This window comes from Leptonychotes weddellii, chromosome 5 (assembly GCF_054177405.1).
Source record: "Leptonychotes weddellii isolate Sample4059 chromosome 5, ASM5417740v2, whole genome shotgun sequence".
Classification (NCBI taxonomy): domain Eukaryota; kingdom Metazoa; phylum Chordata; class Mammalia; order Carnivora; family Phocidae; genus Leptonychotes; species Leptonychotes weddellii.
The window spans coordinates 159,781,994-159,795,320 of NC_138373.1; the positions used below are offsets into that span (position 1 = coordinate 159,781,994).

The following is a 13,327-nucleotide window of genomic DNA, read 5'->3' on the forward strand; positions in this document are numbered from 1 at the left end:
GGGGCGCGCGGGGACGGGCGGGAGGGGGGCCGCAGGCGCGTGGAGACGGGCGGGGGGGCTGCCGCAGGGGCGCGCGGGGACGGGCGGGGGGGGGGATGCCACAGGCGTGCGTGGGGACGAGCGAGGGGGGGCCAAAGGCGCGCGCGGGGACGGGCGCGGGTACCTGGGGAAGGCGCGTTCTGGGCCTTGAACAGGCCGACGACGCCCTTGCCATGCAGACCGCCGGAGCGCAGCAGCACAGCCCTGGAGCGCCCGCTGCGCCAGCACACCACCGGGAACCGGTTCTGGCGGTAGCAGCGGGACACGCGCTGCAGGGCGTTGTCCTGGACGCTCTGGGGGACGATCAGCAGCCCCGGGTAGCTGCGAGGAGTCAGAACTGTCCGGCTGAGGCCGCAGGAGACAGGGCACGCCCCCAGCGCCGCGCCTGCCCGGAGCCTCTGCCACGCTCCCTCCAGGCGCGCCACCGGACCGGGAGCCAGGGCGCGGCTTCTGGGCGGCCTGCTCACCTGCGGCAGATGGCGTACATGCGGTTGACCGGGGAGATTCGGAAGGGCTCGGACTTGGCGCGGCTTAGGCTGCTGCTCAGCGTGCCCAGCCCCAGACGCTGGTAGTCCCGGCAGCAGGCCCGCTCCACCAGGCTGCTCATGGTCATGCGATCCGAGGGCTTCAGGGCCGAGGACGGGGTCAGTGTGCTGGGCTCCAGCTCCTCCAACACTGGGGCGGGCGGGGAACACGGGGCACGTCACCCACAGAAAGCCCAGGCCCCCGGCCCTGCACGTGGGGTCTTCACCCAGACCCCCCAGGGGCTTCCCGTGCCCCCACCCACCTGAGATCTCGTCCTCCTGGTCCTCAGGAGGTGGCTGGCCCCGGTGCTCCCAGCTGGGGGGGTTGTACTTCTTCCGAGTAACGTACTGCCGCCCGAGGGTTTTCTTGGCGTTCTTCACGATATTCCTGGACAGGGTCCTGGCGGGGGTGCGGGCGTAGGTCAGCAGAGGCAAGAGAATGGATGCCGGGGGACACACACACAGGGAGGGGCGGGGGCCCCGGGGCCCAGCGCCACACCTGAGGGAAGGGCCCTTGTCCTTGGCGGTGCGGGGCGGCCGGCCGGGTGTGTGGGGGGAACCCAGGGTGAAGGCGAAGGTGCCCCTGATGTCTGGCGGGTACCGCAGCTTGTGCAGCTGCTTGCGGAAGAGCTCGGCGCTGTCGGACCCCACCTCCTCGTCAAAGGCCATCTTCAGCAGCTGTGTCAGACAAGAGGCCCTCAGCGTCCGGGCGCCCTGGGCTCTGGCCCTGGCCACAGAGGCACGCAGGCCGCCGGCAAGCAGCTGGGGGCCCCTGGAGCCTGGCAGGGGCGTCCTCCTGAGGGGCAGCGGGCATGCAGGGGCCGCTCGTCATGCGGTGTGTGGCCGGTTGTCACCAAGTTGTCACACTCGTTTGTGTGACTTTCACTCGTGCGGGATACACGGATGCCAGGGTCAGGGTCCCCCCAAACAAGCACAGGAGCCCTAAAGGCCAGCACGTCACACAGGCCAACGACACCGAGCTACAGCACGGCGGCTTGAGTGTGAACAAGACATCCCAGGCGCCATGGGTGAGGTCCCGCCTAACACCAGCTCATGAGAACGAGAGCCACGACGCAGGGGCCCCAAAGCCCCCCAGCACGCCCGTGCCCGGCACCTCCCCTGGCCAGACCTGGAATGTGCAGGAGCGCAGCTGCAGCCCGTCCTGCAGGAGCTGGTCCACAGGGTTCTGCACGCTGATGCGCTTCTCCTTGGTCAGCGCAGCCACCGGGAAGGAACGCACCACCACCTGTTCCCCGACTTAGCACAGGCCCGGCAGAGTCAGGGGGAGGGCAGAGTCTCGGGGTACCAGAGCTATGGAGGTCCCGGGCAGGTGGGAGGGGGGCAGACAACGACCTGTCTTGCACAGAGACCCCGCGCCCCTGAGGAGGGAAAGTCCTATTCCCCCCAAGCACCCCGGTGGGGAAGGGAGGGCGGGGGCAGACGAAGGGTCCAAAGGCTCACCCAGGGGGTCGGTGGGCATCCCCGTGAAGATCACCCGGTACGTGGTAAGGAAGACGGCGCCCTCAGCCGGGAGCAGTGCGGGTCCCCCCCCGGTGCCCCCCGTGCCCCCCTCACGCCCATCTGGCAGCAGGTAGACGCGCAAGCCATCCAGCACACACTCCTCATCGGGCAGCAGGCGTGGCCGCAGCAGTTTCGGCTGCTCAGGGAGAAAGAAGAATGGCACCTCGGGATACCGCCCAGGCCCTGGGGCCCCGCAGCCCTGCCCGGTCCCCGCTCACCTTTTGGATGGGGGGCAGCCTCTTGCTCTCACGGTGCACAGCCTCCAGAGTCTCGATGTGCATCTGGACGATGTCTGGGAGACAGTCGCTTTCATACCCTGGGCCCCCCATGCCTGCCCGGCTCAGGAGAGCGTTTCCACACCCAGGCCCCCCGTACCTGGCACCATGACATGCAGCCCCTTGAGGTGGTCGCTGGTGACCCCACTCTCTGTGCAGACCTTGTCCACAAAGCGGTTAATGAAGCGGACCACGGCCCCGGCCACATCGCAGGTCTCTGCATCCTCGAAGCCACTCTCCGTGTCATAGCTCTCCGCCACACTGCCCGCCATGCTAGGCCAGGGAGGGGGCACGTGGGCACAGGCCCGGCCAGCCGAGCCCCACCCACCTCCAAGGCCCACGAGGCCCCGGCCGCACCTGCTGGTGACCAGACTGTTGCTGGCGCTCTCCAGGTCGCCCAGCCCTGCGCGCTCCCGCAGGAGGCGGCTCTTGCTACTGTCCAGGGGCAGCAGCAGGTAGCTCATGCGGTTGGCGTAGTGGATGGCCTGGCTGAACACCGTGCTCTCCTCCTTCTGCACCAGCTCCTGCTGCTTCTCTCGGCTCAGGGTTGGCCACAGGCGCCGCTGCTCAGAGGCCACATCCAGGGCAGAGCGCTCGTCCTCCCGTGCAGACAGCTCCCCCACCTGCCACAGCGCCCAAGGTGAGCCAGGACGGGGCTGGGCTGGGTTGGCCCGAGGCCCGGGAGTCCCCACACACCTGCACGTGGTCTCCGTCCTCAGCAGGCTCTAAGTAGAGGGCCCGGATGTGGGTCTGCACGTCCCCGTAGAACATGGCCTCCCAGAACTGCGGGGTGCTCCACACCACGTGCTCCTGCACGCAGCTGTATGCAAACTGGGTCACTCCCGGGCTCAGCTTCTGCAGAGGCCAGGGTGGGAGGTCACCAGGTGCAGCAGGAGGGGGCGAGGGAAGGGCACCGGGGCGACCCCAGCACTCACCCGGCAGAAGGCCGTGACCAGGGGCAGCAGAGCCGCTGCGATGCCATGCTCGTCCAGGGAGGTGCAGTCCTGCAAGAACCGTGAGCTGCCCGAACCGTGCCCACACGCCCACCCTGCCCTGACCGGCCCCGCCGCCAGAGCAGCATCTCCCACCACTATCCCCGTCTGAGCCGGCTCCCAAAGGGCCGCCCGGAGGTTCAGGTCCTCCCCCTGCCACCCCCACCCCCAGACCAGGATCTCCCCAGCTGTCGGCACTGCCAGAAGATGCGTCCTCATGGGCAGACCGGGGAACCCCTGCCTGCCCCACCCTTGCGTCCACATCAGGAGCAGGGTGGGGGCCGGCCTCACCTGCAGGCAGCAGTTCATCATGCGGACAACGAAGTCAAACTGCTGGTGGTCCAGGACTGCCCGGTTCTGCTGCACGTGCAGGTGCAGCTCTTGTGTGAGGCAGCGGCGTGCCGCGCGCCCCTTCAGGGCCCTCAGCACAGCTGGCAGCAGCTGGGGACAGGGGAACACGGGGCTGGGGGCATCCAGCCATGCCCTGGAAGGAGGGGGGAGGCACAGGGCACAGAGCCCAGGAGGGGAGGGCAGCGGCCCCCGAGAGGCCAGAGCCCAGGCTCTAAGCACAGAGGGGACCTGGAAGCGGTCCAGGTTGCGTGTGCCTAGACTCTGCGAGTTCACTGCCCTGCAGAGACGGAGACGCTGCACATCCACAGCCAGGGTGCAGCCCCTTGGCCCCGAGCCCCAGCACGCACCAGCTCCCATGTCTGCAGCCCCCCGCTGGCCAGGGCCTCAATGTCCAAAAAGCATAAGTCTAACGCAGAGCTGGTGGCCGGCTAGGCACCGGGCAGGCCGCAGAAAGGGCCGTGTGCTTGTTCTCTTATTGCTTTTCATCGTAAAACCACTGGGAGCCCTGCAGGCCCCTCCCAGGAGACAGTGCAGCCGAGACGCAATCTGGCTGCTGTGAAACCCAGAGGAGCTCTCGAACACCACAGAGGGCGAGACCAACACACACACAACTGGGGTGGGCCTGCACTTCCGTCAGGAAGGATGAAGAAGAAACTCAGAAGCAGAAACCTGCAGGTTCCCATGTCTGGAAGACGAAGTAAAGCCCTCCTGCGAGCCTCCCCCACCGCAGGCTCTGCCCAGCTGCACTGAGGAAGGGGCCTGACACCTGGTGTCACCTGCCCCTCATGCCCCTGGCAGGTGAACAGACCCTGGGTCCAGCACCCTTCACAGGTGCTCCCTGCGCCCGGCTGCCCTCACCTTCTTGGCCTCAAGCATCTTCCCCTCAAACACGTAGGAGATACAGTTTCGAACCACCTCCAGCCGGCGTGCACTGTTGCCATGGAGCCCGCCACTCCGCTCCAAGATGGCAGCTGGGGAAAAGAAAACGCACTCATCTCTGACCTCGTGCCTACCCTGGGCCGAGCTCCCTGGCCCCCTCCCCGTTACGCACTCATGGGGGGCCCCGAGGGCACGGTGGTCCTCCTCTCAGCCTTCACGGCCGGGGGTGCGCCCTGCATCTTGGCTGTGGCCTGGTCCACGATCCACTGCACCATGCCGTCATCCAGCCGGGGGAAGGGGCGGGGCACCCGCCGCAGGTGACTGGCCTCCCCTGGCCTCTGCACCTTGTGCATAGCCACAGCGGGGTACGGGTTCTCCTGGGTGGGACACGTGTAAGTGTGGGCAAGCTCCCTGATGCCAGGTGGCACGGTGACCGGGCCAGGCTGGTCCACCCCCTTGTGTCACCCGCCATACATTCTTGTAAAGCTGCTCTGCCAGTTCTCTGACGTGACGCAGGACGCGCTGGGGGTGGTTCTCATCTGCCCGCATCCGTGCCACCTCATGGGCCACCAGCTGGGGGAGGAGGCAGGGTCAGGCAGGCTGGGCGAGGCAGGGAGTGGTGGCGGGGGCTCCTCCCAACTGGGGTGGGGGGTGCACCTCATCGAACAGGTCCGTAGCACGGTAAGGGACCCCACGCTCTGACACGAAGCCTGCAAAGGCCATGCCCTCCAGCACCTTCATCAGGAAATCATCCTCCACCAGCCCACGCTGGCCCAGGAAGGCTGCCTGGGGGCATACAAGGGGGTCAGCCCCTCAGCATTGACTTCCTGCCCGCTTCCACCCTTAGCCTGACCTGTGGCCCACCTTATGAAAGCGGATGACAGGCTCTGGATGGATGCGGACCATGTGCAGACACCAACGATAGCCCTGTAGGAGCTGAGCAAAGAGCCGCAGAAAGACAGCACGCAGTTCCTTGTCCTGAGGCGCAGGCGAGTGCAGATGAGGGCGAGGCCACAGGCCTGCCCCAGCCCCTGCACATGGCGGCCCTCCACCTACCCCAGGCTCCACCCCGATGCACGCACACACACCTACCCATGCCCTGCCAGGCCTCCCAGGTGCCTCTGCCCCGTCCTGCTCCTCCAACCTTCTTTCACACAAAGCCACAGCGACTCCTCTGAGGCTCAGTGCTGACGACCACTCCCACACAGACCCCTTAAAGACTCACCCCCCCCCCGACGCGGCCCCCTGCAACTGGCCCAGAGGGGTGGCTGCAGACCTAAGGAGAGGGCGCAGGGTTAGCACAGGCCCCTGCGCTGGGACCGCAGTTACCCCCACCTGCATCTTCAGGGAGGAAGCGTTCGTTGACGGTGGTGGGAAGGCAAGATCCGCTAACTCCAGCTCTGGATCCAGGACCTGCAGAAGCAGAGGGGAGTAGGGATGGCCGCGCACCCAGGGCCCGGGGCTCCCCTTGCTGCCAGGTGACCCCATCTCAGCTGCCCCGAAGCCCCTGGCCCCGCCTCACCATGCTCAGCACACTGTGTGTCTGACTCTGCAGCGGCTCCGGCAGGGGGGGAATGTGCACACACTCAGGGACCGTCACCGTCCCTCCGTCGAGATCAGCAACGATCACGTCCAGCTATGGATCAAAGGGAGCAAGCGGTCAGGGAGCCACCGGCCAGTCGGCGTGGCCCGGAGCAGGGAGGCAGGCACAGGCCACAGCCCTCACCAGTTCTTGGGTCTCTGCCTGGAAGGCCGCGTTGACACCGATGATGAAGGGCGTGGGGGTGCTGAGGACCTCCAAGAGCTGCGCCGGCAGGATGGGCACGTAGGTGAAGCTGCAATGGGCGAGGGCTCAGTGCGGGGGGCCGAGGGTGGGGCGGGAGGAGGGGCTGGGCGGCAGCAGGGGCACCTGTATCGGAGAGGAAACAGCAACGCCAGGAGGCCCCGGCAGGCATCTGAGAGCCGCTGGTAGCTCCGGGACAGGAAGAGCACCTTGTGCTCCGTGAGTGCAGCGCAGAACAAAGACAGCACGTTGGTGATGCCTGCAGAGAAAAACACAGGCTTGGAGGGCCAGCTGAGCACGAACCCCTCCTGTGACCCGGGCCCGGCGGGCGAGAGGGCGGCATGCGCAGCTGGGGCGGCCGGGCTCACCCAACTGGCGGAACAGCAGGGCAACACTGCAGCGGCTGATGGGCAGCGAGTCGGCGAGTGGGGTCTGGATGACCTGCCGGTCACCGGCCCCCAAAGAGATGGTTCTCTGTGGAAAGAGAGGGGCCGGTGCTCAGCTGCCCCGCCCAGACCCGTCTCTGCCCAGAGCTCCAGGAGCGGAGGCGAGACCGGCCAAGACAGGCCTCACAACAGGAGGGAAAGGCCACGGCCGGCCTCCCGGCCTGAGCCCTGCTGCCAAGAAAACTCAGGGCCTCTGACCTGGGGCAAGGTGGGGCCTGGGTGGGCAGAAGAAACAAAGAATCCGTACCACTCCATCCTCAACAGAGTCCAGCTGCACAGGACAGACAGGCAGAGAAACACAGTTAGACGCACCTACACGTGGGGACACTGACCAGGGAGCAGACAGTCACGCCGACACCAATATCCAGAGCCAGGCACACCCAAGGAACAAGAGGACAGAGGACCTGAAGGGTGCCAGGTAGGGAGCCAGGCAAGACATGGGACACACAGGTGAGCAGGCAGGGCCAAGATGCAGGAGAGCGTCCAAGGTCTGGGCCAGGCTGAGCCCAGCTGGACACTGAGCGCCCACAGGCTGCACCCTCGTGGTCTGGGACACCAGGAGGGCCGTGGCTATGGGCGGACAGCAGCTGCCCCCAGGACCCACCTGTGAGCCCCCCGCCAGGGGGATGATGCACGTGAGCAGGTTTCCGATCACATTCTCCAGGCCCACGTTCAGGCCCTCCACATGGATGGTGTAAATGAGGCCCAGGCTGTTCTGCAAGGACCACAAACTGGGGAATGGTGGCGCCATCGGCAGGGGCGCCCCATATCCTGCCTTGAGCCCTGGCTGCCCGCCTCACCCTGAACACCTCCGCGTGGTCCAGTCGAGACACCAGCACCAGTGTCTTGGGCGCGAACAGCTGGCCAGGTGGGCCAGGGGTCGCAGGCGACAGTTGCGCTGGGCCGCCCTCGTCCGCCTCCTCCTCCCGCTCAGTGGCGTCCTCGGCGCACACCACTTCCTGTGGACAGAAGCCCCGTCTGCCCCGCTCTCAGGCATGTCCCACAGGCCCCGGGGGAGGACACCGGTGACTCAGACGGGAACTCAGGCCTCCGTGGGGTTGAGGCACCAGGACTTGCCACAGACAGGGAGACAAACGCGTGGACAGAGGCAGAGGGAGTCGCCCGTAGCCAGAACCCCATCAGGCTGTACCCCCGAGCCCCCAAGATGACCTGTGTGGGCTCTGCTGGCTCCCAGAAGGTCAAGCAGGCGCAGTAGTGCCGCTCAGAGTTGATGTCGGTGAGGACGGCAACGAAGAAGGTTGGTGGGTTCCTCTCAGGACACAGCTGCCACCCGCTGGGCTGGCAAAACTGCAGGGGAGGGGGGTGAGGGGTCAGCAGTTGGCTCCCTCTGTCTCCCTGCCCTCAGAAGTCTGCATCCAGGGCATGGACACCAGGTTCCAGTGTAGCAGGCAGCACCTCACTCTGTGACCCTCGGTGCATCTCACCTCCTAGACCTCAACCCTCCCCCCAAAAGGAAATCACAGCTTCTGGTCTCACTGTGGCCAGAGAACTCCCTGATGCAGGACATGGTCTCCCCATCACAAGGGACAGACAACATGACGTGCTGTGGGCACCAAGTACCCTGCCAGCCAAGCCCGTGACCCCCACCCTCCACCCTCTGCAGCAGCTCAGCTATCTCCTTATGCCCATCGGGGGCTGGGCACTGCAGAGGCTCCTCACAGTCCTGGGGAAACCAGTGCCGGCCTGCCCCCACCCCCACCTCAGCACCCCCCACTCACCAGCTCGATGCCCTGGGGGAACGGGTTGTCCTCCCAGTCCTTCTCTGGGAAGCGTTGCAGGATATGGCCCTGGCCTTCCCCACTCCCTGAGGACAGAAGCAGGTAGTCAGGGCATCTCCCACCACCCACACCCCCCACCCAGGCAGGAGCCTCAAGGGTCTCAGATGGAAACCTCCTACCCAGCCTGGACTTTGTGTAGCATCAGACCAGCCTCAGCTCCCAGACCTATCATTTCCCTAAAAATAGTCTCATGAGGGGTGGCCACTAGGCAGTCACGGACCCCAGGGCCCCCAGAGGGCACAGAGAGAAGCCCTGGTATGGGACAGGGAGTCCTGAAAGCCTCTGGCTAGGCCAGGCACCAAAAGCATGGAAGCCCCGGCCTGGTGCCACTCCCGTGCCCCTCCCCAACACGCCAACACCCCCAGGCAGAACCCACCTCCAGCCTGCTGCACACCGGCAAGCCAGCCCTCCACCAAGGGGAGAGCAGCTCTGGATGTTCCATAGCCGACCACCAGCTTCGGCACTTAGCCCCACCAGGCAGTGAGCACCATGAGGACGGGGGCACCCCACTCCCTGGTTCACCTCACCTGCCAGCTCTGAGCCCACTTGAGAGGCAGAGGTCTCACACCTGTTGTCTATGCCAGGGGAGAGAGCACCCAGGCCCAAACTGCCCTGTACCATGGCCTCAGAGACAGGCCCAGCACAGGGCCCAGAGAGGTGGTAGCTGTCAGGAAGGACAGAGACCAGGTCTCAGGACACCCACTGAAGGAGCACCCTCCTGGGCGCTGGGGATCCAGCCACAGTCAGGGGCACTGAAGGCCTGCTGTCTCTGCCTGCACACAACACCGCGCACAGCCACACAGACCGGGGGCGCGGAGCGCAGCCCCCATAGGTCCCCTGGGCCAGGGGGAGGGATGGGGGCAGGAGGCCCAGGGCTGCTTCCCCCACTCCATGCCTAGAGCTCCGGTCCACATGGGTGGAGTCAGGGGCCCTTGCATCTTGCTCACCCACTCCAGAGCCAAACTAGGAGGCATGATGAGGGCCCTGTCAGGGGACCACTCACCTCACAAGACGAGCAGAGAACGGACACAGGTCTCTGTTCTACCTCCAGCCCACCCAGCATGGCAGCAGGGTAAAGCAGCTAAGACAGAAACCTCCCTACCTTCACCTCTCACACACGACAGGCAGGTCCCTGGGCACAGATGTCCCCACCCTATGCTCAAACCAGCTTCGACACCACCGCCCACACCATTAGGAGAGTAGGAGCGAATAGGTAAGGAGTGGGCATTGGGCATGAAGCCTCTCTAAGGGCCTGCCCCAAGGCCCAGAAAGCCAAGGGACACAGCCTCTGAAGACCTGCTGCATACAGCTCCCCCACCCCCGTCCAGCCAGCCAGGTCCATCCTAAATGTGCACAGGAGCCTCAGACAGAGCCAGGGGCCTGGGCACTGGTGAGGAGACCCCAGCAACTCGACAGCAAAGGAGCTGAGCTACAATCTCAGGAGACGACCCACCCTCCAGGATCATGGAGGCAATGACAAGGAGGTCGGCAGCGGCGGGCAGGTTGCTGCCGGTGGGGCGAGGAGGGGCCATGACTCTGACTCACAAAACCTCAGTTTCCTGTTCCCCACCCCCTCCCACCACTGAGACTCTGAAAAGACAGACCAGATGAGAGAGGGAACAGGAACAGGTGTCTGTTGGTACTGTACCTATCTACACATAAGCATGCATACACGCACATGGTCCACTAAGACAAAGCCTCTTGGGTCCCCCAGGCCCACTCCCCAGGGCCACCCTCAACAGGCCCAGGCCAGCTCACCCTGACCCATGGCTTCCCTCCCCACCCACTCCCCCAAGGGCTGATTTGTGTGCAGCCCCAAACCACCATCTGGGCCTGGGCCTGGCTGGCACCCAGGGCTCACCCAGTTCTTGCCATGAGGCAGCGGGCGGAGGAAGGAAGAGAGGATGTATGCAGACGGGGACAGTAGCCTCTGCCCCACAGGCTCCCTCCCAAGGCCAGACAGCCTTCAGAGGGCTGCTCTCAGCAGCCTCTCCCCACAGGGAAGTAGACAACGTAACTGGCCATTGTCCACGACCCACCCTACCCACCCCATTTAGCCTGTGAACCATCAACTCCCACTTGCAGGGCTCCGCCCTCTGCAGAACCAACTGGAGGCTTTCTTTCAACTGCCCCCACGGCCAGTAGGCATCCCCCCCACAGCCCCCAGCTCCTTCTCTGGGCCATGATGGTCCCAAACTTGGCCTTCAGGTCTCAGTCCAAAGAGTGCCCTCTCCTCCAGGCAGCTCTCTGCACCCTGCCTGAGCCTGGGGCCTAGAGCAGGACCCCCAGGACCTCCCTCCCTCCACTAAACTCCTCTGTGGCTCCTGGTGCACCTGTTGGCTGGCTGGGCCAGATGGGAGCTCCATAAGCAAGAAACTACGTCTCTGTATCCATCGCTGCACCTGTGCCCGGCACAGACCGACGCAGCCTAATTAGGGCTTGCCGGATGCATACGGCCAGCTGCACAGCCATACTCCCACACCCAGGCCCACTCACACCCCACAAGCAAACAGGTTCCTTAATCAGAAGTGCAGGGCAGCTTTTGGAGCCCCAGGGTGCTCCAGGACAGGCAAGCCCTTCCTGGAAGGGCACACCGCAGAGAGGCCCGGACTCCTCCTCTCTTTCCAAGCCTCTCTGAAACCTGGCCCACACCTCAGCTCTGTGCTAGCTGGGGCCAGGCTGCAACCTGGCTGCTGGCCTGCATCCTGGGGGAGGTGAGGGCTCTGCCATGTCTCCCAGTGTCCCCCACCCACTTGAGCCCTTGTGGCCATGGAGGTGACCTGCAGCAGCTCAGCTCCCTGCCCCACCAGAGCCTCCCCCACCTCGGAGGAGGAAGGGCACCCTATCACCCCACAGTGGTAGAACTAATCTAACCAGCACCATCATGTGTCCCAGGGTGGGACTCTTTGAGAGGCCTTAGGAGGAAGGGCACCAAAGTCCCCTGAGACACATAGGCGGACAAGCACTTCCTCTTGCAACCATGTCCCCACAGCCAGCCCTGTGTGGGCTGTAGGCCTGAACACAGGGCGAGAGAACACAGAGCACGCGTTCTGTCATCTGCTGGCAGTGGCCGTCACCAGTGCCAGGCTCCGACGCCTGAAGGGCCAGCCCAGGCCAGCATGCACAGTGAGCAGAGGCAAGGGAGGATGGCAGCCTCCTCTGCCTGCCCCTCCCGTTCCTCCACACACCCCAGTGCAGATGCCCTGGGACAAGCTCAGCTATAGGAAGAGAGTGAAGGAAGGACGGGACCTTCCTGCTGCTCCACCCACCCAACCTCCACACCCAGGGCATCCCAGCAGCCACAGCAACAGGATGTGTGCAGAGGGGCTGCCGCCTCTCCAGTGGTCCTCCCCAACCTTCCCCCAGGCAGACCAGACCGGCTCCCAGGGTGGGGGCTGGAAGCCAGCTGAGGCCATTCCAAACAGCCCCAACCTGCTCCAGAGGGCAGGAACATGGGTGGGGAGAGAAGATGGGGCCCAGGAATGTGGCCCGCTCAGCACAGTCAGATCTGAGAGAGGCCAGGCCATGGGACAGAAGGTCTTCTTCTCAAATGCTAGGGATGGGGCTGGGCATGGGGAAGGGTCCTCCTCCCTGGTAGACATGCACCCAGCTGCCTGGTCAGGTCAAGTGTGTCTCCTGCTCCCAAAGACACAGCCTGGCACTGGCCATGCTGTGTTCAATCAACTGACCACTGTCAGGGCCCTCCCAGCCCAGAAGCTAGGCAGGTGTGATCTGACTGGCCCCCACAGCATCCCCAGAGCTGGGCCCGGGGTACAGAAGGTGCTAAACCCATGTCCTGAGTGAAGGAGCTCCTCCCACTCACCAGGGGAGGGGTCTGCACTCTGAAAGCTGGGGTCCCATTCAGCCCCCTCCCCATGCTCCTGCCTGGAGAGGTCTGCCAGATGGTAACCATAAAACCAGATGCTCCCAGGCGCCTGGGTGGCTCAGTCGGTTAAGCGACTGCCTTCGGCTCAGGTCATGATCCTGGAGTCCCGGGATCGAGTCCCGCGTCGGGCTCCCTGCTCAGCGGGGAGTCTGCTTCTCCCTCTGACACTCCTCCCTCTCATGCTATCCTTCTCTCTCCCTCTCAATAAATAAAATCTTTTAAAAAATAAATAAATAGGGCGCCTGGGTGGCTCAGTCGGTTAAGCGGCTGCCTTGGGCTCAGGTCATGATCCTGGAGTCCCGGGATCGAGTCCCACATCGGGCTCCCTGCTCAGCGGGGAGTCTGCTTCTCCCTCTCCCGCTCCCCCCTCTTGTGCTCTCACTCTCTCTCTCAAATAAATAAATAAAATCTTAAAACACACACACACAAAAAAACCAGATGCTCCCTCAGGCAGGGCTCCTGTACCCAGACCCTGCATCCACCAGCTCCAGACAGGATGTCTAGATCCAGGCCAAGGACAGATATCCCCCTCTCCTACCCCCTCCACTGAACCCAGAAGACCCTGCATCCCTGTCCTGATGTCCTAGGCCTGCCAGCACACAGGGTCCTCACCTCCAGCAGAAGTGCCCACTGTGTCAGGGCCTGTGGGTATCCACACACCTGCTGCTCATCATTAGTAAGACACCCATTACGTCCTGGAGCCTCCCCTGTGAACAGCTTCACATTTGTGTCCACCTCATGCTCATGGCAGCCTGGGAGGTCTGTGTGACTCATTCCAAGTCCAGATGAAAAAGCTGAGGTGCAGAGAACTGGAAGACTGGCCCAAGGTCAA

At 64.5% G+C, this 13,327-nt stretch overlaps 1 protein-coding gene across 6 annotated transcripts in view; it reads right to left on the bottom strand.

Moving 5' to 3' along the window:
- Window positions 1–13,327, bottom strand: part of SBF1 (SET binding factor 1) — a 29,705-nt gene that overhangs the window by 14,192 nt on the left and 2,186 nt on the right. For 4 of the 6 annotated variants that reach the window (XR_014145981.1, XM_081822737.1, XM_081822736.1 and 1 more), the window contains exons 2-28: window positions 8,550–8,635; window positions 7,981–8,118; window positions 7,611–7,769; window positions 7,415–7,525; window positions 7,058–7,081; window positions 6,733–6,838; window positions 6,491–6,623; window positions 6,308–6,416; window positions 6,104–6,217; window positions 5,917–5,994; window positions 5,446–5,559; window positions 5,239–5,367; window positions 5,056–5,154; window positions 4,754–4,958; window positions 4,561–4,673; window positions 3,643–3,792; window positions 3,295–3,363; window positions 3,056–3,214; window positions 2,717–2,982; window positions 2,460–2,632; window positions 2,303–2,376; window positions 2,025–2,220; window positions 1,693–1,820; window positions 1,063–1,241; window positions 827–963; window positions 507–714; window positions 164–360 (exon numbers count right to left, since the gene is read on the bottom strand). Coding sequence is in view for 5 of the 6 variants with exons in the window: in XM_081822737.1 (XP_081678863.1) it covers window positions 164–360; window positions 507–714; window positions 827–963; window positions 1,063–1,241; window positions 1,693–1,820; window positions 2,025–2,220; window positions 2,303–2,376; window positions 2,460–2,632; window positions 2,717–2,982; window positions 3,056–3,214; window positions 3,295–3,363; window positions 3,643–3,792; window positions 4,561–4,673; window positions 4,754–4,958; window positions 5,056–5,154; window positions 5,239–5,367; window positions 5,446–5,559; window positions 5,917–5,994; window positions 6,104–6,217; window positions 6,308–6,416; window positions 6,491–6,623; window positions 6,733–6,838; window positions 7,058–7,081; window positions 7,415–7,525; window positions 7,611–7,769; window positions 7,981–8,118; window positions 8,550–8,635 (3,654 nt within the window). In the remaining variant the exon portion in view is untranslated. The remainder of the gene's footprint in view (window positions 1–163; window positions 361–506; window positions 715–826; window positions 964–1,062; window positions 1,242–1,692; window positions 1,821–2,024; window positions 2,221–2,302; window positions 2,377–2,459; window positions 2,633–2,716; window positions 2,983–3,055; window positions 3,215–3,294; window positions 3,364–3,642; window positions 3,793–4,560; window positions 4,674–4,753; window positions 4,959–5,055; window positions 5,155–5,238; window positions 5,368–5,445; window positions 5,560–5,916; window positions 5,995–6,103; window positions 6,218–6,307; window positions 6,417–6,490; window positions 6,624–6,732; window positions 6,839–7,057; window positions 7,082–7,414; window positions 7,526–7,610; window positions 7,770–7,980; window positions 8,119–8,549; window positions 8,636–13,327) is intronic. The other 2 variants (XM_081822738.1, XM_081822735.1) reach the window with 1 other exon arrangement.